General features: G+C 44.3%; 1 protein-coding gene across 1 annotated transcript in view; it reads left to right on the forward strand.

The window, feature by feature from the left end:
- The first annotated feature begins 2,706 nt into the window (after positions 1–2,706).
- LOC141164969 (serine protease inhibitor Kazal-type 1-like) overlaps positions 2,707–24,589 on the forward strand; it is a 48,228-nt gene continuing 26,345 nt past the window's right edge. The window contains exons 1-2 of the mRNA XM_073650627.1: positions 2,707–2,865; positions 3,082–3,122. Coding sequence (XP_073506728.1) covers positions 2,811–2,865; positions 3,082–3,122 — 96 coding nt within the window. The 5' untranslated portion in view covers positions 2,707–2,810. The remainder of the gene's footprint in view (positions 2,866–3,081; positions 3,123–24,589) is intronic.

Raw genomic sequence — 24,589 nt, forward strand, 5'->3', positions numbered from 1 at the left:
CGCAAACCAACGGGCTGTGTGAGAAAATGAACAATATCGTCATTGATCTCCTCAAGACGTTGCCCCTGGAAGAACGCAGCCTGTGGCCGGAGAAGCTGCCAGACCTGATTGACTTGTACAACCATATCCCGGTGAATGCTACAAATTGCACCCCGGCTTACCTGATGCGAGCAAGACCAGGTAAGCTGCCGATAGACCTGGAGATGGGAGTCCTGACACCCGAGGACACCTCCCCTGACGCGGACTGGGATACGGAACGGCGGCTACAGTACAAGAAGGTACAGGATAGTGTGGAGAGGAGTCTGGCTCAAGCGAGAGAAAAGCAAGAGAGGCTCTTCAACAAGCCCCTGCTGGTCCCCTGGAACCTGGTGAGCAGGTCCTGAAGCGGAAGAGAAGGCTTCACAAGCTGGACGACCAGTGGGAGAGATACCCGTACACAGTACTGCCGTCCAACCACGACAACCCGAAGGTATGTGTAATTACCAAGGATGGAGGAGAAACCACTAGCACTGTCTCCAGAGACCACCTAAAACGGTGCCCCGAGCAACTGCAGAGTCTAAGAGAAGATCAAGATGACCTTGAACCCGCAGAGGACAAGGAAGAAATGGTCAGCACTGTTCTCGGAGAGTTCCCCCGGTCCTGGACTCGGATAAATGATGCCATAGTGGTACCCGTTATACACTTCCTTCAACCTACCCAGCAGGAACCTACAGGAGAGCAGGAAGAACAAGAAGAACAAGCAGCCCCGGAGGCAGAAGAACCAATGCCAGCAGCCCAGGAGAATCAACCCTCTGCTGACAGTGAGCCTGCCATGCCTGCGGTAAGCCAAAGGACCTGAAGACAGCTGCCTGCACTGCCTGTAAACCCAGCTAGTAGCTGTACCCTAAATAATAGTGGGGAAAGCCAGGTTAGACCACCACCAGACAGTGGGTTACGCAGGTCAACCCGGATCACTAGGGGTCAAATGCCAGTTCGCTGGAAGATCTAAATGCATAATGTATATATTTAATGTGTTATGTTTGTACCCTGGTTATTAATAATGTTTCTCCAGTTTTCCTAGATGCAATGGACTGACAGGCTATGGACAGTGAATAACCGGAACTACCATGTAGATAGTTGCACTAGGTGCCCTCTTGTGCAGATGGCCACAGAAGAAATACCTGTCCTTCGTGGCCCTCTTGTGGTCCAAAGTAGGTAGCTCAGCCTTGACGCCACGCCCAAGGCCAGGAACTTGAGGTTTATAGGGACTGGTCCCCACACTGTGGAAAACTTCACCTTGTTGGGTGATATGGACACCCGGTCACTGGAAGCGCCATGACCTTAAGGACAAAATGTGCTTGTAAATATTTTATTGTTTATACCCTGTATTTGTGTTTCTTGTTTAGTCCCGGAGTACTAAATTTTACTAGGGGGGAATGTGTCACCCCAGGCCTGGATGCCACAAATATTAAAGGTTGTGTCTGAGAGCAGGAGGGAGGTTCCCTGTTCAGGGACCATTAGCATGCAGCACCTCCTGTCCCAGGCCAGTAGGGGGAGCAGGCTGCCCCTATAAAAGCTGGAACTGAGGGCAGGGTTAGAGAGACCAGGACCCACTTCTGAAGCATCCAGAGGGGTTCCCAGAGGAAAGGGACAGGTCAGCAGCAGCTGAGGAGTCCGGGAGGCAGAGGAGGAACAGCAAGCCAGGGACAGAGGCGACGAGAGCCTGTCCTGGCTGAGAGAGAACTACACAACCGAACACTGGGGTCCGAGGCTGTCAGGGTTGCAAGCCCGGCAGCAGATAACCAACCCGCGAGGGATTTCAGGTCTCTTGGCCTGAGAAGCCTGGAGGCTCCGCCACACAGAGGGACCGGTACAGCACGGAGAAGCAACAGGTACCTAAGGCCCGAGTCGCAAGCCATACGGGCGTAGTACACGGCCAGCTCAGGGACGTGGGCTATCACACCACGAAAAGGGGGATAGTCAGCAAGGGCAGAGAGAGAACGGTAGGCCTACCCACTCACCCTGACCAGTGGGGCTCGCCCGAATGCTCTCAGACACCCAGGCCCATTCCTACCCTGTACTCCTGTTGGGTCATTAGTACTAACTACAATAAAGACCCTGGACTGTTTGAAGCAGACTCCGAACCCTTATTATTGCGGCCTGCACCATCACCCCCAGCATCCTATTACACTGCCCTGAGGCTACACTCTTCCCGTGAGGAGTTATCCTATCCCTGTGCTGCATACCAACATCAGCCTCAGTGGTCTGCCTAGCAGCGGCGGTCATCCCTGACCACAATCCACGGGTGGCGTAGTCGGACATCCATAACTCTAAAAATAGACTGCCACAGCATTTGGTCTGACCACCCTGAGCCACTGGATCGGGTTGCCACTACTACCCCCATCATCACACTGAAGCCCAGTTTCGGGTACCCCACGGCCCAGGGGGCGAGTCAATTGCAATTACTTAAAGCGGAAATTATGTAAAGCAGAATATAGGAACAATATTAGGCTATATGTAAGAAATATTGAACTGGACACTCACAATAATGGACAGTTTCTGTTCTCACCTATTGAATTACTTTATTTCTATATTTGCATTTAGTCACCCTTCCAGTCAGCATGTACATTCCCATGGTGTAATGCAGAGAAATATTAATTACGTAATTGTTTTTTCCTCTGTTAATGGGTAACCCAGATAACATAGCAAATAACGAGACCTATAAAAGAGTGACTTTCTTCACCTGTGAAATATTCACCAATATATTTCCACCTCGAAACCCTACAACGTAACATTTCTTTGAATTTTAATAGAACCAGATACCTTTTACCATGAACTTTAGAGGTATCCTATCAATTTCATTGATTCTTCTCTGTCTTCTCTTGGGTAAGTCATCAGTTAAGATAGTCTCTAGAATTTTTTTTTTTTACATTTTTTCAATTAATATACATTTTACAATGTAGAGCAGGATAGTAAAATTGGATTTTAATACTGTAAGTTCATCCAATAATGAGGAAAAAAATTTATTAGAGTAATAGAGAACACCAGTACTGGTGGTCTACTGGTATATACTGTACTTTAGTAATTTCTGTACAATTCCAGGTGCTGCAAAGACTACCACCGCTTCCAGTGAAGAAAGAGAGGTAAAATCATGCTACCTTTAATGTAAACCTCATCTTTCTTATTATCTTTTCACATGTGAACTCGCTACAGTACTATACTGTAGGTATATCATTAATAAACTAATCAATACATATTTATTACTATGAATTAAAATACCTTGTATATTATGCATTTTAAATATTGTAATAAATGTACATTTATTATTATAATATTTATATGGTAATAACTCTGGAACGCTTCAACGTATCCAAGTAATTCTGATACTGTTTTTTTCGAGACATGTTGTACTTCATGTTGGAGATAAATTTTGGTCAATATGATTTGCATATGTTGATAAAAATATCAAAAATTTCACTAAAAATTAGAAAATTCAGCAATTTTCAAACTATACATTTTTATACCTTTAAATCAGATAGTTATACCACACAAAATAGTTAATAAAAAACATTTCCCATCTGCATTATTTTTGAAACATATTTTTTTTTGCTAGGGTGGTAGAGGGATTATTCAGATTGATATGGACTTTAAGGGGCCTATATATTGGAAACTCCCCAAAAGTGATACCATTTCAAATACTTCAAAACTGTTGTCAGGAAATTTTAAAGCCTTCAGGTGCCACACAGGAATTAATGCAAAGGGGAATGAAAAATCCTAACTTTAAATTTTACTTCTAAAATCTTGTTTTAGCCCCAAGGTTTTTATTTTTGCAATCGGTAACACCAAATAGTAGACTCCATAGTTTGTTACCCACTTTCTTTTGAGGGCAGCGATACCCCACATGTAGTCAAAAAGTTCTGTTTCAACAAACAGCAGGGCTCTTAGCGGAAGGCGCAATATTTAAATTTTGGAACACAAATTTGCCTGAAAGAGATGGCGGGCACCATGTCGCATTTGAAGGGCCCCTAAGGTGTCTAAACAGTCGAAACCACACACAAGTGACAACACCCCTTAAGGATTTTATCTGGGGTATAGTAAGCATTTTGAACCCACAGGTACAACACATAATTTGTCAACATTAGGCTACCATATTGAAAAAGTTCCTTTTTTCACAAAAATCTTGCATGAGCCCCAAATTTGTAATTTTCACATTGGATAATAGGAAGAGCCTATAATTTATTATGCAATTTCTCCCAAACACGATGATAATAGAGTGCTATTTGTCTTGAATAAATTGTGAATGCCATGTTGCATTTGCAGAGCAGAAACTTCCCACAACTGACCCCATTTTGGAAACTAGACCCCATAAAGGAATTAATCTAGGGTGTACTGAGCATTTTTAACCTAGAGGTGATTCACAAAACTTTATAACATTTTGATGTGAAAGCAAAAATTTAATTCTTCCACTAAAATATTGTTTTAGCACCAAATTTATAATTTGCATGAGCATAGGAGGGCCCCACAATTTGCTATGCAATTTCTCCCCAACGTGGCAGTTCCCCATATGTGGTTGGACACTACTGTTTGAGCACACGGCAGGGATTGGATGGGAAGGAGCAATACTTGACTTTTAGAACGCAGATTACGTTTGAACAGATTGTGGGCTCCATTAGCTGAGCCCCTGAGGAGCCAGAACAGCATAACCACCCCCTCCCCCCAAGTGACCAAATATTGGAAACTCCACTGCCTAAGGAATTCAAATAGGGGTGCAGTGAGAATTTTGAACCCATAGGTGCTTCACAGAAATTTATAACATTGAGACATGGAAATATAACATTTTTGTGGTACAAATTACATTTTTAATTAGCTGCAAATTTATCAGTTACACAAGGGTTAATAGCTGAAACTGGACCCCACAATTTATTGCGCAATTTCTCCCAAAATCCGGTTATACCCCATATGTCATCAGAAATTACTGTTAAGCCACACGTTAGGGCTCAGAAGTAGAGATGAGCGTTGTTCGACTCGAACTGTTCGCCAATCTCAAATTCGAGCTGTTTTGGGCGGTGTTCGAGCTGTTTGGCGAACACGAACGATTTGAGAAAAATTCGGCTGTTCGAGGTTATGTTCGATAACTGTTCGTGCACCAAAATCATAACTAGATTTTTTCTCAGTAATGATGAAAATTAATGTTAATACGCAGTTTGAGTGTACAGCGGGGCGGGGGGAGGGGCAGGGGATGGATCTCTGCAGGAATAATGAAGATCTCCATTTTTTTTTCTCTTTCCTGCATTTACAGTGGGGAGGTGCAATCTGTCAGCCTATCAGCAGCGCACACACGGAGCGAAGTGCTTTTTTTCACACAAGCAAGGGCATGTGTCATTGGCAGTGTATGTCACATGTCCTTGCCCTATAAGACCAAGCCATTTTCCCCGTCGTCACCATTTTCTCACTGCTGCAGCTGCGTGTTAGACAGCACCGCTGTTGCTGTGTGCTCTATACCTTGTTAATTTCAAGCCAATTTTCGCACAAATCTACAGATAGCTTGGGAGTACGGAATAGTTGTGATTGCAGTCCTTTTAAGGACTAGGTTACAGCATTTCCTACGACTTTTATCAGGCAGGTCTGTGCTCTTAAATAGATAGGTTGTGGGAGTAAAGACTAATTGTAATTGCAGTCCTTTTCAGGACTAGGTTACATCAGTTCCTATCAGTTTTTGCCAGGCAGGTCTGTGCCAGTGCTGTGCAAGTTTTTTTCACAGCATTTGGCTGAATCTAGCAAAGCTAATCCTTTTTGGCCTATTGCAGAGTGTGTTAGTCAGTGGAGTAGCCTATCTGTGTTGCAAGATATACCACCTGTGTATAGAATACCAATTTTTTTACTGCACCTAGTGAAGTAAAATCTTTTGGGCATAGCATCATTCTATTAGTCCATTATACTGACCTCCATCAGGTTGCAAATTGAATATAATTTTTTTCTGCATCTAGCTCTGAAAAAATATTTGGGCTTCTAGCAGTGTGTGGGACTTGTTCTATTAGTCCATCTATACTGACCTCCATCAGGTTGCAAACTGAATATAATTTTTTTCTGCATCTAGCTCTCAAAAAATATTTGGCCTTCTAGCAGTGTGTCGGACTTGTTCTATTAGTCCATCTATACTGACCTCCATCACGTTGCAAAGTCAAAATAATTTTTTGTCTGCATCTAGCTCTGAAAAAATATTTGGCCTTCTAGCAGTGTGTGGGACTTTCTCTATTAGTCCATCTATACTGACCTCCATCAGGTTGCAAATTAAAAATAATTTTTATCTGCATCTACCTCTGAAAAAATATTTGGGCTTCTAGCTGTGTGTGAGACTTGTTCTATTAGTCCATCTATACTGACCTCCATCAGGTTGCAAACTGAATATAACTTTTTTCTGCATCTAGCTCTGAAAAAATATTTGGCCTTCTAGCAGTGTGTGGGACTGTCTCTATTAGTCCATCTCTACGGACCTCCATCAGGTTGCAAATTAAAAATAATTTTTATCTGCATCTATGTCTGAAAAAATATTTGGCCTTCTAGCAGTGTGTGGGACTTGTTCTATTAGTCCATCTATACTGACCTCCATCACGTTGCAAATTCAAAATAATTTTTTGTCTGCATCTAGCTCTGAAAAAATATTTGGCCTTCTAGCAGTGTGTGAGACTTTCTCTATTAGTCGATCTATACTGACCTCCATCAGGTTGCAAATTAAAAATAATTTTTATCTGCATCTACCTCTGAAAAAATATTTGGGCTTCTAGCTGTGTGTGGCACTTGTTCTATTAGTCCATCTATACTGACCTCCAACAGGTTGCAAACTGTATATAATTTTTTTCTACATCTAGCTCTGAAAAAATATTTGGCCTTCTAGCAGTGTGTGGGACGTTCTCTATTAGTCCATCCATACTGACCTCCATCAGGTTGCAAATTAAAAATAATTTTTATCTGCATCTAGCTCTGAAAAAATATTTTGCCTTCTAGTAGTGTGTGGGACTTTCTCTATTAGTCCATCTATACTGACCTCCATCAGGTTGCAAATTAAAAATAATTTTTATCTGCATCTAGCTCTGAAAAAATATTTGGCCTTCTAGCAGTGTGTGGGACTTTCTCTATTAGCCCATCTATACAGACCTCCATCAGGTTGCAAATTAAAAATAATTTTTTGTCTGCATCTAGCTCTGAAAAAATATTTGACCTTCTAGCAGTCTGTGGGACTTTGTCTATTAGTCCATCTATACTGACCTCCATCAGGTTGCAAACTGAATATAATTTTTTTCTGCATCTACCTCTGAAAAAATATTTGGCCTTCTAGCTGTGTGTGGGACTTGTTCTATTAGTCTATCTACACTGACCTCCATCAGGTTGCAAACTGAATATAATTTTTTTCTGCATCTAGCTCTGAAAAAATATTTGGCCTTCTAGCAGTGTGTGGGACTTGTTCTATTAGTCCACCTATACTGACCTACATCAGGTTGCAAATTCAAAATAATTTTTTGTCTGCATCTAGCTCTGAAAAAATATTTGGCCTTCAAGCAGTGTGTGGGACTTTCTCTAATAGTCCATCGATACTGACCTCCATCAGGTTGCAAATTGAATATAATTTTTTTCTGCATCTAGCTCTGAAAAAATATTTGGGCTTCTAGCAGTGTGTGGGACTTGTTCTATTAGTCCATCTATACTGACTTCCATCAGGTTGCAAACTGAATATAATTTTTTTCTGCATCTAGCTCTGAAAAAATATTTGGCCTTCTAGCAGTGTGTGGGACTTGTTCTATTATTCCATCTATACTGACCTCCATCAGGTTGCAAATTCAAAATAATTTTTTGTCTGCATCTAGCTCTGAAAAAATATTTGGCCTTCTAGCAGTGTGTGGGACTTTCTCTATTAGTCCATCTATACTGACCTCCATCAGGTTGCAAATTAAAAATAATTTTTATCTGCATCTACCTCTGAAAAAATATTTGGGCTTCTAGCTGTGTGTGGGACTTGTTCTATTAGTCCATCTATACTGACCTCCATCAGGTTGCAAACTGAATATAGTTTTTTTCTGCATCTAGCTCTGAAAAAATATTTGGCCTTCTAGCAGTGTGTGGGACTGTCTCTATTAGTCCATCTATACTGACCTCCATCAGGTTGCAAATTAAAGATAATTTTTTTCTGCATTTAGCTCTGAAAAATTATTTGGCCTTCTAGCAGTGTGTGGGACTTTCTCTATTAGTCCATCTATACTGACCTCCATCAGGTTGCAAATTAGAAATAATTTTTATCTGCATCTAGCTCTGAAAAAATATTTGGCCTTCTAGCAGTGTGTGGGACTTTCTCTATTAGCCCATCTATACTGACCTCCATCAGGTTGCAAAATAAAAATAATTTTTTGTCTGCATCTAGCTCTGAAAAAATATTTGGCGTTCTAGCAGTGTGTGGGACTTTCTCTATTAGTCCATCTATACTGACCTCCATCAGGTTGCAAACTGAATATATTTTTTTTCTGCATCTACCTCTGAAAAAATATTTGGGCTTCTAGCTTTGTGTGGGACTGGTTCTATTAGTCCATCTATACTGACCTCCATCAGGTTGCAAACTGAATATAATTTTTTTCTGCATCTACCTCTGAAAAAATATTTGGCCTTCTAGCAGTGTGTGGGACTTGTTCTATTAGTCCACCTATACTGACCTCCATCAGGTTGCAAATTCAAAATATTTTTTTGTCTGCATCTAGTTCTGAAAAAATATTTGGCCTTCTAGCAGTGTGTGGGACTTTCTCTATTAGTCCATCTATACTGACCTCCATCAGGTTGCAAATTGAATATAATTTTTTTCTGCATCTAGCTCTGAAAAAATATTTGGGCTTCTAGCAGTGTGTGGGACTTGTTCTATTAGTCCATCTATACTGACCTCCATCAGGTTGCAAACTGAATATAATTTTTTTCTCCATCTAGCTCTGAAAAAATATTTTGCCTTCTAGCAGTGTGTAGGACTTGTTCTATTAGTCTATGTATACTGACCTCCATCACGTTGCAAATTCAAAATAATTTTTTGTCTGCATCTAGCTCTGAAAAAATATTTGGCCTTCTAGCAGGGTGTGGGACTTTCTCTATTAGTCCATCTATACTGACCTCCATCAGGTTGCAAATTAAAAATAATTTTTATCTGCATCTACCTCTGAAAAAATATTTGGGCTTCTAGCTGTGTCTGGGACTTGTTCTATTAGTCCATCTATACTGACCTCCATCAGGTTGCAAACTGAATATAAATTTTTTCTGCATCTAGCTCTGAAAAAATATTTGGCCTTCTAGCAGTGTGTGGGACTTTCTCTATTAGTCCATCCATACTGACCTCCATCAGGTTGCAAATTAAAAATATTTTTTTTCTGCATCTAGCTCTGAAAAAATATTTGGCCTTCTAGCAGTGTGTGGGACTTTCTCTATTAGTCCATCTATACTGACCTCCATCAGGTTGCAAATTAAAAATAATTTTTATCTGCATCTAGCTCTGAAAAAATATTTAGCCTTCTAGCAGTGTGTGGGACTTTCTCTATTAGTCCATCTATACTGACCTCCATCAGGTTGCTAATAAAAAATAATTTTTTGTCTGCATCTAGCTCTGAAAAAATATTTGGCCTTCTAGCAGTGTGTGGAACTTTCTCTATTAGTCCATCTATACTGACCTCCATCAGGTTGCAAACTGAATATATTTTTTTTCTGCATCTACCTCTGAAAAAAATATTTGGGCTTCTAGCTGTGTGTGGGACTTGTTCTATTAGTCCATCTATACTGACCTCCATCAGGTTGCAAATTGAATATAATTTTTTTCTGCATCTAACCCAGCCAATAGTTTTGGCCTAATACCACAGTTTGGCCACTCAGCTCTGCTCGGTTCCCATCCATTGTTTTTTTGTGCAAACAACTCCAGAGTTGTGAATTAGTTAACCACCAAAATGAGTGGAAAAAGGCCTGCTGCTGGTGGAAATGGGAATAGGCGTGTTGGGAAGGGGAAAAAAGGTTGTGTCCGTGCGGTACGTGTTAAAGCAACAGTAACATCTGCAGAAGAAAGACCATCTTCCAGCCAAACTAAAATGTCTACTTCTTTTAGCGGACAATGTGATAAGATCCCTATCTTACGGTCATGCCAATCGCTACAAATTCCAGATGAGGCACAAAAACAGCAGGTGCTTCAACGGATATCAAGTATTCCTTTAAGTGGGCTCTCCTCCACATCAACTTCAACATCACAAATACTCCTGTCCTCAAAGGTGTCACCCCAATCGCTCTTGCTTCCTCACAGCTCCCAAATCTCCAGCTGCCCATCTGATTATGAGGTAGAACAGATGGTTGAGTCTGCAGAGCTGTTTACTCATACTATAGCCTGGGAATCAGAGGTCGACTCCAGCGCTTCTGTGAATCCAGACGAGGAAATGACCTGCACTGATGCCCAAAATCTTTATGAGTCGGATCCAGGACCAGACGCAGAAGGTTTCTGACCATAATGTAGACCCTCATTCCCAAACTGTAACTCCTGTTGGTGGAGACAATGAGGAAGATGATGATGAGACTCAAATACCTGATTGGAGCGACAACTTTAGTTTTTTGTCAGGGCAGGAACAGGTTGGCTCTGAGGACGACGGGTGTGATAACGCACAGGGTGATGATGATGAGGTTGGAGATCCCACTTACTGTCAACCCACAGTCAGCCAAGAGATGAGGTCAGCAGAGGAGGTGGAGGAGGATGCTAGTGACGACGAGGTCAGGTTGCGCCTTCCTGGACATAGACGTAGTACTGGAAGCACGTCAACAACTGCATCCTCAAACACAACTCTGCCTCTCACCACAAGTCGTGGTGGCTCTTCAGGTCGCATGGGTGCTAAGCCTTGCATAGCCTGGGCATTTTTTCAGATCGATAAAGATGACCCAACTCGTGTTATCTGTAACATTTGTCAGCAAAAGCTAAGTAGAGGCCAAAAAATACATAGTTTGAGTACTTCATGCATGAACCGGCACATGGACATGAAGCATAAGTTGCAGTGGGAAGCTCACTGTGCTACAATGCGGCCTAGCCGGCCAGGCCAGCCACCGTCTGCCATATCTTGTGCATCCGCGGCCTCTTCATCCTCTGTGACTGGGGGGACAGCAGTCACACCTGTTTTGGGGCGCAGACCTGCCACCTCTTTACCCGCAACAGCCAGCGTGATTGGCAGGTCATCATTTTCTTTGGAGGTGGTAACACCAGCTGGTGTTGAGCGCTGTCCGACATCGATAGCACCACCTTTGGATCAAGGCAACCTAACATGTCCGCCTGCATCTTCCTCACAGACCGGCAGTTTGCCGGGGACACCCTTATCAACCCCGTCTAAGCACAATAGCCAGCCCTCGGTCCCTCAGATGTGGACAAGTAAAAGACCATTTCCTCCTAGCCATGAGAAAGCTAAGAGGTTGAATTTCACCATCTGCAAGCTCTTGGCTACAGAAATGCTGCCTTTCCGCCTGGTGGACACATAGGATTTTCGAGACCTTATGTCCATGGCAGTGCCCCAGTACCAGATGCCCAGTCGGCACTACTTCTCAAAGAAAGGTGTGCCTGCGCTCCACCAGCATGTCGCACACAACATCACCGCTTCTTTGAGAAACTCTGTGTGTGACAGGGTGCATTTCGCCACAGACACTTGGACGAGTAGGCATGGACAGGGGCGTTACATGTCGCTGACTGGGCACTGGGTAACTATGGTGACAGCAGGACAAGGGGCTGCTGTCCAAGTCTTGCCGTCCCCACGAGTTGTGCGTCAATCCTCTTTATCTCAAAGTTCCTCCACTGCTTCTGCCTCCTCACCCTCCTCTCGGTCCTCCACCTGCACCCAAAGCCTGTCTGGTCATGCCACAAGCTTTCTAACTGCGCAGAAGGGATCCTGCACACCTCCTTACTATGCTGGCAGTAGGGCTCAACGTCATCAGGTGGTTTTTACTTTGAAATGTCTGGGAAATGTGAATCACACAGCTGAGGATTTGTGGTCAGCTCTGGAGAACCAATTTCATGAATGGTTGTCTCCACTGGACCTGAAACCAGGGAAGGCCGTGTGCGACAATGCTGCAAACCTGGGTGCGGCCCTTCGCTGGGGCAATGTCACACACGTGCCTTGTATGGCTCACGTGTTGAACGTGGTTGTCCAGCAATTTTTAGCCCACTATCCCGGACTAGATGGCCTTCTGCAGAGGGCACGATCGCTGTGTGCTCACTTCCGCCGTTCGCATCCCGCAGCTCAGCGACTTACATCTCTACAGAAGTCGTTGGGCCTGCCATTTCACCGGCTAAAATGCGATGTGCTTACCCGGTGGAATTCAACTCTGCACATGTTGCAGCGACTGTGGCAGCACCGACAAGCCCTGGTGCAGTACGTTCTGACATATAGCCTGGGCCAACGAGATCCAGAGGTGGGGCAAATCACGCTGGAGGAGTGGTCTCAGATCAGGGACCTATGCACCCTTCTGCACAGTTTTGAAATGGCGACGAAGATGTTTAATGCTGACAATGCCATTATCAGCATGACTATTCCGGTGATTTACATGCTGGAGCACATGTTAAACAGAATTCGGAGTCAGGTGGTGGCACAAGAGGAGGTGAAGGAAGTAGAGGAGGAGGAGTTGTATGCGGAAGGGCTAACATCTGCAAGGTCCAGACGGTCGGCAGCACCAAGGCGGCAGACATGTGAGGGTGGGGGAGATGGTTTTACCAGGGCGCATGGTAGCAGCCAAACTAGTGAGGAAGGTGCAGGAGCCCAGGAAGTAGTGGAGGACGAACTGATGGAAGACTCATCAGATGAGGGAGACTTTGATCACATTTCTGTTGTGCGAGGTTGGGGGGAGAGGACAGAGGAAGGAAGCATGATTGTTACCTCGCCACAAACACAACAGGGACTTGATGCTCCTGGATGCGCAACACACGAGTGCCTTTTTGCTGCACTACCTGCAACATGACCCTCGAATTGTGAGAATTAGAAATAATCCTTACTACTGGGTTGCCACACTGTTAGATCCCCGGTACAAAAGTAAATTTGCAGAAATTATTCCTGCCATAGAAAGGGATGCACTCATGCAGGAGTATCAGCAGAGACTGTTGCAGAATCTTACATGTGCTTTTCCACAAAACACCAGTGGTGCACGTAGTGAATCTCACAGGTCCAACTTGCCAACCATGGGACCGTCGAGTGTTCAGCACTCAAACCGTAACAGAACCACAGTATCTGCTGGTAACATCAATTTTGCGGAATCATTTCACCACTTTTTTAGCCCATCCTTTGCAAGGCCACAGGAGACAAGAAGTCTGACACATGGTCAACGCCTAGAGACGATGGTACAGGAGTATCTCCAAGTAAACATTGAAGCCATGACTGTGTCACTGGACCCTTGCTCTTTTTGGGCTTCCAATCTGGATAAATGGCCGGAGCTAGCCACTTACGCCTTGGAGATCTTGTCATGCCCCGCAGCCAGCGTTCTGTCTGAACGTGTGTTCAGCGCTGCTGGTGGTGTGCTGACAGATAAGCGCACGCGGCTCTCCACTGATAGTGTAGACAGACTCATGTTCATAAAGATGAACAAATCATGGATCCGAAACGACTTTTCTACCCCTGTGTCATCTTGGGGAGATTAAAAGCTTGATGATTGGTTAAAATCACCTCACCAACCGTTTTAAGCTTTCAAATTACTAATCATGTTTATCTGTATCTTGGCTGGAAAATAATTTGGGCTTTGTAGCATTGTGCAGCACTGATTCTATTAGGCCATCTATAATAAGCTCCACCAGATTTAAAATTACTAATCATGTTTATCTGTATCTTGGCTGCAAAATAATTTGGGCTTTGTAGCAGTGTGCAGTACTGATTCTATTAGGCCATCTATACTAAGCTCCACCAGATTTAAAATTACTAATCATGTTTATCTGTACCTTGGCTGGAAAACAATTTGGGCTTTGTAGCAGTGTGCAGCACTGATCCTATTAGGACATCTATACTAAGCTCCACCAGATTTAAAATTAATAATAATTTTTAGCTGCATCTAGCCCGGAAAATAATTTTGGGGCTCCGAGATGCGCAAGACACATAAGTGCCTTCTTGCTGCACTACCTGCAACATGACCCTCATATTGTCAGAATTCAAAGTAATCCTGACTACTGGGTTGCCACACTCTTAGATCCCCCAAACTTTTCGATCAACCTTTTCATTTTAATAAAGACCAAAAAAATGGTCATTTTTGAAATTATAAGCATTAGCATGTTATTAGAAACTGAAATCAAACAGTTTTCAACTCAAAACTTTATTCTAGGTGGTTACATTTTCACTTAGGACCCCTTGTTCGAAAGGAGCTTCTGAACTCTCTCGTCCATTGAATTTGTCAGGTTTTGGATGGTTTCTGCTTCAATTGTTTTGCATGAGGACAGAATACCATCCCAAAGCTGTTGCTTAGATGTGAACTGCCTCCCGCCATCATAGACACTCCTTTTGATGATGCTCCAGAGGTTCTGAATGGGGTAGAGGTCAGGGGAGCATGGGGGTCACAAAATAAGTTTGTCCCCTTTTATGCCCATATCAGCCAGAGATGCAGATGTTTTATGTGCAGCATGAGATAAAATAAAAATGATCTTGCTGTGGAATACACGGTTCTTCTTCTTGAACCATGGCAGGAAGTGCTGTTTGAGAAACTCCACATACATTATGGAGTTCATCTTTACCCCTTCAGGGATCCTAAAGGGGCCGACAATCTCTCTCCCCATGATTCCAGCCCAAAATATTACTCCACCTCCTCCTTGTTGGCGCTGTAGCCGTGTTTGCGTGGGGTGTCCATCAACCAGCCATCCTCCACTCCATCCATCTGGACCATCGAGCGTTGCACGGCACTCATCCATGAACAAAACAGTTTTGAAATCAGTCTTCATGTAATGTTTGGCCCTCTGGAGCCGTTTCTGCTTGTTTGAAGTGGATAGAGGAGGTCGACAGGATGGCGTATGCACAGCTGCAAACCTCTGAAGGACCCTGCATCTTGTTGTTCAGGGGACGTTGGAGGCACCAGCAGATTCAAAAACTTGTCTGCTGCTATGACAAGGCTTTTTTGTCGCTGCTCTTTTAACCTGACGTAATTGCCTGTAGGAAAGAGTCCTCAATTTGCCCTTATCAGCACGCACACGTGTGTACTGTGAATCAGCTACATACTTCTTGATTGCCAAGACACTTCATCCTGATCATCGAACAATGTTGATTGTAGTCATGCCTTGACCTAAACACTCCACAATTTGTTGCTTCTCAGCAGCCGACACATCCTTTTTCTTTCCCATTTTGGCAGAAAATGTAGGCTACTTTATAATGTGGGACAGCCTACTTAAGTAGTCTTGCCTTTCATTGGACACACCTGCCAAACTAATTAGCACAGGTGTCTGCAATTGCTTACAGTGATATAATGAGCCCTGACACACATCACCATCAATGAGTTTAACTGACAAACAAACAAATTCTTCCCTTATCACTCCTAAACACTTTTTGCATAATAATTTGGAACACAGTGTACATGTGCTTTTCCACAAAACACCAGTGGTTCACGTAGTGAATCTTACAGTTCTAACTTGCCAACCGTGGTCTGTATGGAGTTGTTCAATAAAGGGCCCAAAATTAAGATAACATTGATGGTAGAGGTCTCTATGAATAGGAATTCCTAAGTATTTGATACCCTGTGAGGGCCAGGCAAAGGGAAAGTTGGACTGGATGGAATCCTGTATGGATTTGGGGAGGGAGACATCGAGGGCCTCAGACTTCGCTGCATTGATTTTAAAATTTGACCATGTAACAAAGTGATCTATTTCAGCCATAACAGCAGGGATGGATATATGTGATTGAGTGATATATACTAGGACATCATCAGCAAATAGAGAGCACTTGTACTCGGTGCCTCCCACCTCAATCCACCTAATATTGGGGTTATGGCAAATTGATGAGAGCAGGTGCTCCGTCACTATGATGTATAAGAGAGGGGACAGAGGACATCCCTGCCTTGTCCCATTGGTGATTGGGAAAGGTGATGAAAATGTTCTGATGCACCCCCTGGGCCTTGGGACACCTGGAGCCGGACCCTTTTTGGTGGATGCTGGTGGTTGTAGTCTCCGTGGCGGCGACCCGGTTCCGTGGCTCAGGGCAGTCAAACCAGTGGCGGAACTATTTATGTGGTTTTGATGTTTAAATGTCCGACTACGCCACCCGTGTATTGCGTTCAGAGTGAACCGCCGCTGCAGGGCAGACCGCTGAGGCTGGTGTTGTAGGTGCAGCAGAGCGTTGCATAACTCCCCACGGGAGGAGTATAGCCTCAGGGCAGTGTATGCGGAGGATGGGGGTGAGTGTGCAGGGCAGCAGCAGTAACGACACGGAGTCAGTGATGCAGTCCAGGGCCTTTACTCACAGTTCTTATTTTCCAGACCACGTCTGCAGGTAACGGCTGCCCACGTCGTACTGTGCTCACCAGGTGAGGGGCTCAGACAACTCCCAGATAACTTTGGAGCGCTTCACAGGACCCCCTTTGTGTGTCCTTTGTCTGGCCTTTCTTACCAACCCTTCTGTCCGGCTGCCTCGGGCCTCCTCTTGGTAAACTTGGCGCCAGTTTCCCTGACCCTATGAGGTGCCTTCCTAGCGGGTGTAGCGAGGGGCTGCGCCACATAAAATGTCACAGCCTCCCGTTTCTAGCTGAGGGTCGTTTCCTGCCTCCACTAGTTTCGGGGACCGGTCTCCCCCTTTGGCCTGACCCCTCCACGCAGGTGGATTCGGACGTGCGGTGGCGACTCGCCCGTCCGCACCCCTGGGATCCCTTCGTTCCTCATTCCTGGAGCCTTCTCCGCTCCTCTTCCTTCCTTCTCCCTCTTCCAGGCCTGGGCCTCTGTTACTAGGCCCGCCTCCAGAGCAGAGCTCATGCAGAGCCCCTGCTCCCTGTCACTTCTGCTCAGACTTCTCTGCACTGAACTAAGATGGTGCCCACCTTTTATACTCCCTTCTCAAGGCACCCAGGAACTGCTTCCTCCCTGCTCCTGCACTACAGGGTTCCCCTTCCTCAGTGTTCCCTTCCCCCACTCCAGCCAGGGACTGTCGTGCCCATCTCAGGGGCTTATTGGTCCCCCTGCCCCACGGCAATGTGGTGTAATGCATGCAGGTGTCGGGTCCTGATCCACACTCCATCCTTACCTGAGAGTGAGATATCACACCTCTGGGTGAGGTGCAATACCTCTGTAGCAACCGAGCCCTCAGGGTGCTACAGTTCCATTTATCTTCAGCCTAGGTGACGTATTGCGATACAGGGCAGTGATTTTGGCTATAAAAGGGTCCCCTAGACCCCTACCCCAAGCTTTTTAAGAGAATCATAAATGGTGTGCCAGGAGACTCTATGGAATGCTCTCTCAGCATCCAACGAGAGTATCTAATTACAAATTTTTAACTGCATCTAGCCCAGGAAATACTTTGTGCCTAGTAGCAGTGTCTGCTAGTCAGCGGATTATCCCGGCTGTTAAGCAAGCTACACCACCTGTAGTTTGGACACTTAATTTTTTCAAAGGAAATGCTTAGGGACCATGGGATACTCAGTGAAGAGCATCAGGAGGCACCCCAAGGCATAGGGGCTGGGACTGGCAGTAGGATGCCTTGCGCTGGACAGCTGAGCTCTATCCTTATAAAAGCTTTTTAACTGCAGCAGCTTTAGTGGACGCTACTGGAGCTGGAATTACGCGGCTGCTGGCATGAGACTTGCCCTCCAATAGATCCTTGTAAATGGATTTAAAGTGTATTCATTCAAATTAGAGAGACAATTTAAATTAAAAAGCTTAGAGCTGCCTCCACCACAGGGGGGCTCGCTCGACCCACCAGCGGACAGGCACCAGTATTGGGAGAGGGGGGCTGGCCGTCAGGGTTCACCACGGCTCTGGCACAAACCCGGCGACACGGAGGTGGCACGGGCAGGAGCGGACTGGCCGTGTCGGCTTCTCACTTTTTGGATTTTAGAAGGGCATGACATGCCTATATCTGTGTCTCCCCCTCCTTTTACTCCTCCACCTCTTTTCTTTTCGCATGACTATATGTACTTGTCACTTTTCCATGTGTTAGTTGTGTCTTCTGAGCAGTTAGTCAGCTTTTGGACACCTTTGAAGGTGTTTTCTATGTGTTTCTATGTGTTTTTGTTTGCCTGCCATTGGTTTTAACGGTGTTCGAAGGTGTTCGACGAACAGTTCGGCGAACACACGGGTGTTCGACGAACCGAACCGAACTCGAACACTACGGGGGTGGCTCAACACTACTCAGAAGGAAGGAGCGCTACTAGGCTTTAGAAGCACAGATTTTGATAGAATAGTTTGTGGCTGACATTTGCAGACCCCCTAAGGTGCCAGAACAGCATAAAAGTGACCCCATTGTAGAAATCGCACCACTCAATTCAACTATGGCTGCAGTGACTATTTTGTAACATCTATGCCAGGCTTTTTTTTCTGGAGAATTACAAATATGCCAGTTTAGTGCCCATGCATCGTGCCCCATACATTGTGCCCACATATATTATAGCGCCCCCATACATTGTGCCCAGCTTGTGCTTCTGGTGACATGCACTTCATAAATTGTTAAGTGTGCTCTCCTCACAACAATACTGACAAAAATTTTGCTGCTTACTGCAGTTACTGCAGTTTAGGCACGGTGGACTCAGAATGGGGGGAGCATTTGGACTGGGGAGTGCAGAATTCACAGGATTTTATCAGAGAGGGTGGGAGCCATGTCGCTTTTCTAGAGTCTTTATTCTACCAGTAATGTGGGACCCTCTATATTTCCAGTGACAGATGATGGACCTGAGTGGGATTGGTTTTGTGTAGGATAAGTTAGGGGTTTTATTGGTAACGTTGATAACTTTTCAGAATAAGGCTGAATCACAATCTTGTGTTCTACGCTGAGCACAAAAATGTGATTCAGACAAAACTTCTGATGGAACCATCCACAATAATGAGGCAGATAGAGACAGTTTGGCGTCTGCTTCGGTGGTATCCATCTTTTTAGGTGTGCACATTTATCTGGTTGTTTACACTTGTGTGCTAAAAAGACGGGAACACCCCCTGGACTCCATGTTCCTCATTATAGTGAGCGGTTCCATTGGGAGTTTTGTGTGAATCGCGGTATTGTAGAATTTACATGGAAACCCTGACGTAAGCACTCAGCAGAGAGCGGAGGATAAATGTGAGAAAAGCCTTATTCCAATTTTTGGGAGGCCAAATGAACAAATGGTTAGCAGTACAAAAATAGTTCTTATTTTTAATTTGTACGCCATTCCTCATGCGGTCATAAGTCACTTTTTTCTTAACCACTTCGCGCCAGAGCCTGTTTTTGCCTTCGTGACCGGGCCAATTTTTTCAATTCTGACCACTGTCACTTTATGAGGTAATTACTCTGGAACGCTTCAACGGATCCCCCTGATTCTGAGATTGTTTTTTTGTGACATATTGTACTTCATGATAGTGGTAAAATTTCTTTGATATCACTTGCGTTTGATTGTGAAAAAATCGGAAATTTGGCGAAAATTTTGAAAATTTTGCAATTTTCAAACTTTGAATTTTCATGCCCTTTAATCAGAGAGATATATCACACAAAATAGTTAATAAATAACATTGCCCACATATCTCCTTCACATCAGCACAATTTTGGAACCAAAATTTTTTTTTGTTAGGAAGCTATAAGGGTTAAAAGTTGACCAGCGATTTCTCATTTTTACAACAAAATTTACAAAAACATTTTTTTTAGGGACCACATCTTATTTGAAGTGACTTTGAGGAGCCTTTATGACAGAAAATACCCAAAAGTGATACCATTCTAAAAACTGCACCCCTCAAGGTGCTCAAAACCACATTCAAGAAGTTTATTAACCCTTCAGGTGCTTCACAGGAATTTTTGGAATGTGGAAGAAAACAATGAACATTTAACTTTTTTTCACAAAACTGCTACTTTAACCTCAAATTTTTAATTTTCACAAGGGCAGCCAGAAAAAATGGACCCCAAAATGTATTGTGTAATTTCTCCTGAGCACGCTGATACCCCATATGTGGTGCAAAGCCACTGTTTGGGTGCACGGCATGGCTTGGAAGGTAAGGAGCGCTATTTGACTTTTGGAATGGAAATTTGACTGGAATGGATAGCGGACGCCATGTTGCATTTGGAGAGCCCCAGAGGTGTCTAAACAGAGGAAACCCCCAACAAGTGACCCCATTTTGGAAACTAGACCCCTCAAGGAACTTATCTAGATGTGTGGTGAGCACCTTGAACCCCCAGGGGCTTCACAGAATTTTATAATGTTGAAGTGTGAAAATAAAAAAACACATTTTTAACACAAAACTGCTACTTTAGCCTCAAATTTTTAATTTTCACAAGGGCAGCCAGAAAAAATGGACCCCAAAATGTGTTGTGCAATTTCTCCTGAGCACGCTGATACCCCATATGTGGTGCAAAGCCACTGTTTGGGCGCACGGCATGGCTTGGAAGGTAAGGAGCGCCATTTGACTTTTGGAATGGAAATTTGACTGGAATGGATAGCGGACGCCATGTTGCATTTGGAGAGCCCCTGAGGTGCCTAAACAGAGGAAACCCCCAACAAGTGACCCCATTTTGGAAACTAGACCCCTCACGGAACTTATCTAGATGTGTGGTGAGCACCTTGAACCCCCAGGGGCTTCACAGAATTTTATAATGTTGAAGTGTGAAAATAAAAAAACACATTTTTAACACAAAACTGCTACTTTAGCCTCAAATTTTTAATTTTCACAAGGGCAGCCAGAAAAAATGGACCCCAAAATGTGTTGTGAAATTTCTCCTGAGCACGCTGATACCCCATATGTGGTGCAAAGCCACTGTTTGGGCGCACGGCATGGCTTGGAAGGTAAGGAGCGCCATTTGACTTTTGGAATGGAAATTTGACTGGAATGGATAGCGGACGCCATGTTGCATTTGGAGAGCCCCTGAGGTGCCTAAACAGAGGAAACCCACAACAAGTGACCGAATTTTACAATCTACTCCTCTGTATTAATTAATCTAGTGGTGGGAAAATAAGTAGATAGGTAAATGGTCACTAAACCCATAGATGAATTCCCACAGAGGTGTCATTTCTATAATGGGGTCACTTCAGGGGGGATTATGCTGTTCTGGCACTTTTCAGAGTACCAGAGCTAAAGAATCCCCCCTGAAGTGACCCCATTTTGGAAATGAAACCCCTCTGGGAATTCATCTATGGGTTTAGTGACCATTTTAACTCAATGGATGATTTCCAGAAACAAGCACGCAATGGAAGGTTTAGATTCTGGAGAACCCCCCCTGGAAATTAAGTGAGCTCTACTCGAATGTGTCATTCACTAAATGAACCAAATGTTTGAATGACAAATTGGGATACATTTTTACAGTTTAAAAACGTGGTTCTGTGTGGAAGATTTTAAAGCAGTCAGTGACGCATAAGGCTGGCAATGATGGGCATTGTGGGCAATAGTAGCGGGTATCACGCCTCATTCCTCTCTTAGTACATACACGACATCTTTTCTGGGGGTTCCTTCTTGTTTCCGTTGCTGGAATAAGTGCAATAAAATGTCGCTCAGTGAGTCTTTTCACATCCTCAGATTCTAATGGATGAGCGGGGCTAACACTTTGAAAGACAAGATTTTCAATTACCTTTTCTTGATAATCAAGAAAAGGATCTGAATTTCCTGCTTTTTTGTACAACACAAAAGAATTGTATGTGGCCACCTGAAACAAATAAATAACCAACTTTTTATACCAGGTATAGGACTTTCTTGATACCTGGTATGGCTGTAGAACCTGGTCTGCAAGGTCCACACCCCCCATGTGTTTGTTGTAGTCAATGACTGACACAGGTTTTTGCTTCGGAGTGGTGGATCCTAGTTCTACAGTGGCCCTTGTGGCATCTGTGTGGATCGAGCTGAGGACAAAAATATCCCTCTTATCCCTATATTTCAGGGCAAGCAGCTCTCCGTTGCGTACAGCCCCTGACTGCCCCTTTTGAAACTTTTGGTTGACCAATGGTTGTGGAAACCCCTGACGGTTTTTACGGATGGTCCCACAAGCCCCGATGTTGTGTTCAACCAGACTTTTAAATAGGGGTATGCTGGTGTAATAATTGTCCACATATAGATTGTAGCCTTTTTGAAAAAATGGACTTATCAGCTCCCAAACAATTTTTCCAGATGTCCCCAGATAAGTAGGGCATCCTGGTGGGTTTAGTTGGCTATCTTTCCCCTCATATATGCGAAAAGCGGATGTGTATCCGGTTGAACTTTCGCACATTTTATAGAGCTTTATTCCAAACCTTGCCCTTTTAGATGGGATAAATTGCTTGAGGTGCAGTCTTCGTTTGAATTTTACAAGGGACTCGTCTATAGAAATATTTTGTGTTGGGGTGTAGAGGCTTAAGAATTTTTCTGACAAATTTTCAATGATGGGTCTAATTTTATATAACCTGTCATGTTCTGGGGCATTTCTGGGCAGGCATTGACTATTGTCGTTAAAATGCCAAAACCGAATGAGCATTTCATAACGGGTCCTAGGCAGAATGACTGAAAACATAGGGGTGGCTTGAACAGGGTGGTTGGACCATTAGGATCGAATGCTCGGTTTTTTAACAAGCCCCATGGCAAATGTAAGTCCTAAAATTTTTTTTATTTCCGGGACATTAGTTGGTGTCCATAAATTTGCCCTAGCATAGTAAGATCGGGGATTCTGGCTTATGAATTGGGACGCGTATAAATTTGTTTGCACGACAATATGCTCTAGCAAGCTGTCTGTAAAAAACAAATTAAAAAAATGAATTGGTCCAAAATCTTCCACCTCCACATTTATACCAGGAATGGCGTTGAAATCAGGGCTGAATGGAGCAGCCGAATCTGAAGCCTCCCATCTGGGAAATGCTAGATCATGTGGCAACGCCCCTTGTACACTGGCGTGCGCCAATTCACTAGTAGCAGGGACAGCGCTTGTACTGGGCAGTGTTCCCTGATTTGGAGACGTTTCTCCAGTAGCGCTATTTGCCCCTATTGCTGTACTGGTCCTTGGGCTTGAGGATGGAACAGAATCACTGCTCATTTCTGGGCTCTCAGTGTCGCCGCTACTAAAGCCCTCAAAATCCATATCTCCATCTGAGATTGCGCTGTCATCAGTGTCAGAACACAGCAGGGCATACACCTCCTCTGCGGTATAAGTCTGACGGGCCATTTTATTTTTATATTTTTTGACTGGACTGAACGGACCGGACTGAAAGGACGGGACCGGACTGGACTGACCGGACTGATCTGACAGGACTGACTGACTGATGTGACAGGACTGACTGACTGATCTGACAGGACTGACTTACTGACAGATCTGACAGGACTGACTGACTGACAGATCTGACTGACTGACAGATCTGACAGGACTGACTGACTGACAGATCTGACAGGACTGACAGATCTGACAGGACTGACTGACTGACAGATCTGACAGGACTGACTGACTGACAGATCTGACAGGACTGACTGACTGACAGATCTGACAGGACTGACTGACTGACAGATCTGACAGGACTGACTGACTGACAGATCTGACAGGACTGACTGACAGATCTGACAGGACTGACTGACTGACAGATCTGACAGGACTGACAGATCTGACTGACAGATCTGACAGGACTGACAGATCTGACTTGACTGATCTGACAGGACTGACTGACTGACATATCTGACTGGACTGATCTGACAGGACTGACTGATCTGACAGACTCACTAACCCTAACTCTTACTTTCTTTTTTATTTTTTTTTTTTTTTACTTTCACAGTGGCAAGGCTGACAGCTCTTGTCACACTGTTTCTCCTCTGCTCTCTCACTGAGATTGGAGGAGAAACTGCATTTATCAGGCAGATCGCCCGGGAAAGTTTGTTTCTAAAACAAACTTCCCTGGTGATCTCTCTGATTGGCTGGTGTGACGCTGACATCATCGAGACCTGAGCCAATCAGGTCTCGATGATGTCAGAGGTCACAGCACCGGGATCCCCGCCGCTGACAGGTATGTGGGGGGTCCCGATCGCCGACCACCGGCTGTCCCTATCTTTTAAATGCCGCGATCGCTATGGATCGCGGCATCTAGAAGATAGGAACAGGTTAACATCATGGGGACCTGATCCAATCAGGTCCCCATGATGCCACATGTCAGAGCTATCGCTCTGAACCGGTACCGCAGCGCTAGCAGGACCCTGGGGGTCCTGAGCGCCGCGGGACCACCCACCGTTTTTAAATGTCGGCGCTGCACAGAGCCCAGGCAGCGCCGATGTTTATGTACAGTGGGCGGTCCTGAACCGGTTAAGGTTGGTGCGATTCCAGCCATACCACATTTATATTGGTTTTTTTTTGTTTTGCTGCTATCAGACAGTAAAAATTATTTTTTTTTTCATAGAAAGTAGTTTTTTTCATCTCCATATTCTGCGAGCTGTAACATTTTTATTTTTTTAGCAAACAGAGCTGTATGATGGCTTATTTTCTGCAGGGCGAGTTGCAGATTTGTTTGGTACCATTTTTGG

This window comes from Phyllobates terribilis, unplaced genomic scaffold (genome assembly GCF_046119375.1).
Source record: "Phyllobates terribilis strain yellow unplaced genomic scaffold, ASM4611937v1 Scaffold_11__3_contigs__length_659146591, whole genome shotgun sequence".
In the NCBI taxonomy this organism is placed as follows: Eukaryota; Metazoa; Chordata; class Amphibia; order Anura; family Dendrobatidae; genus Phyllobates; species Phyllobates terribilis.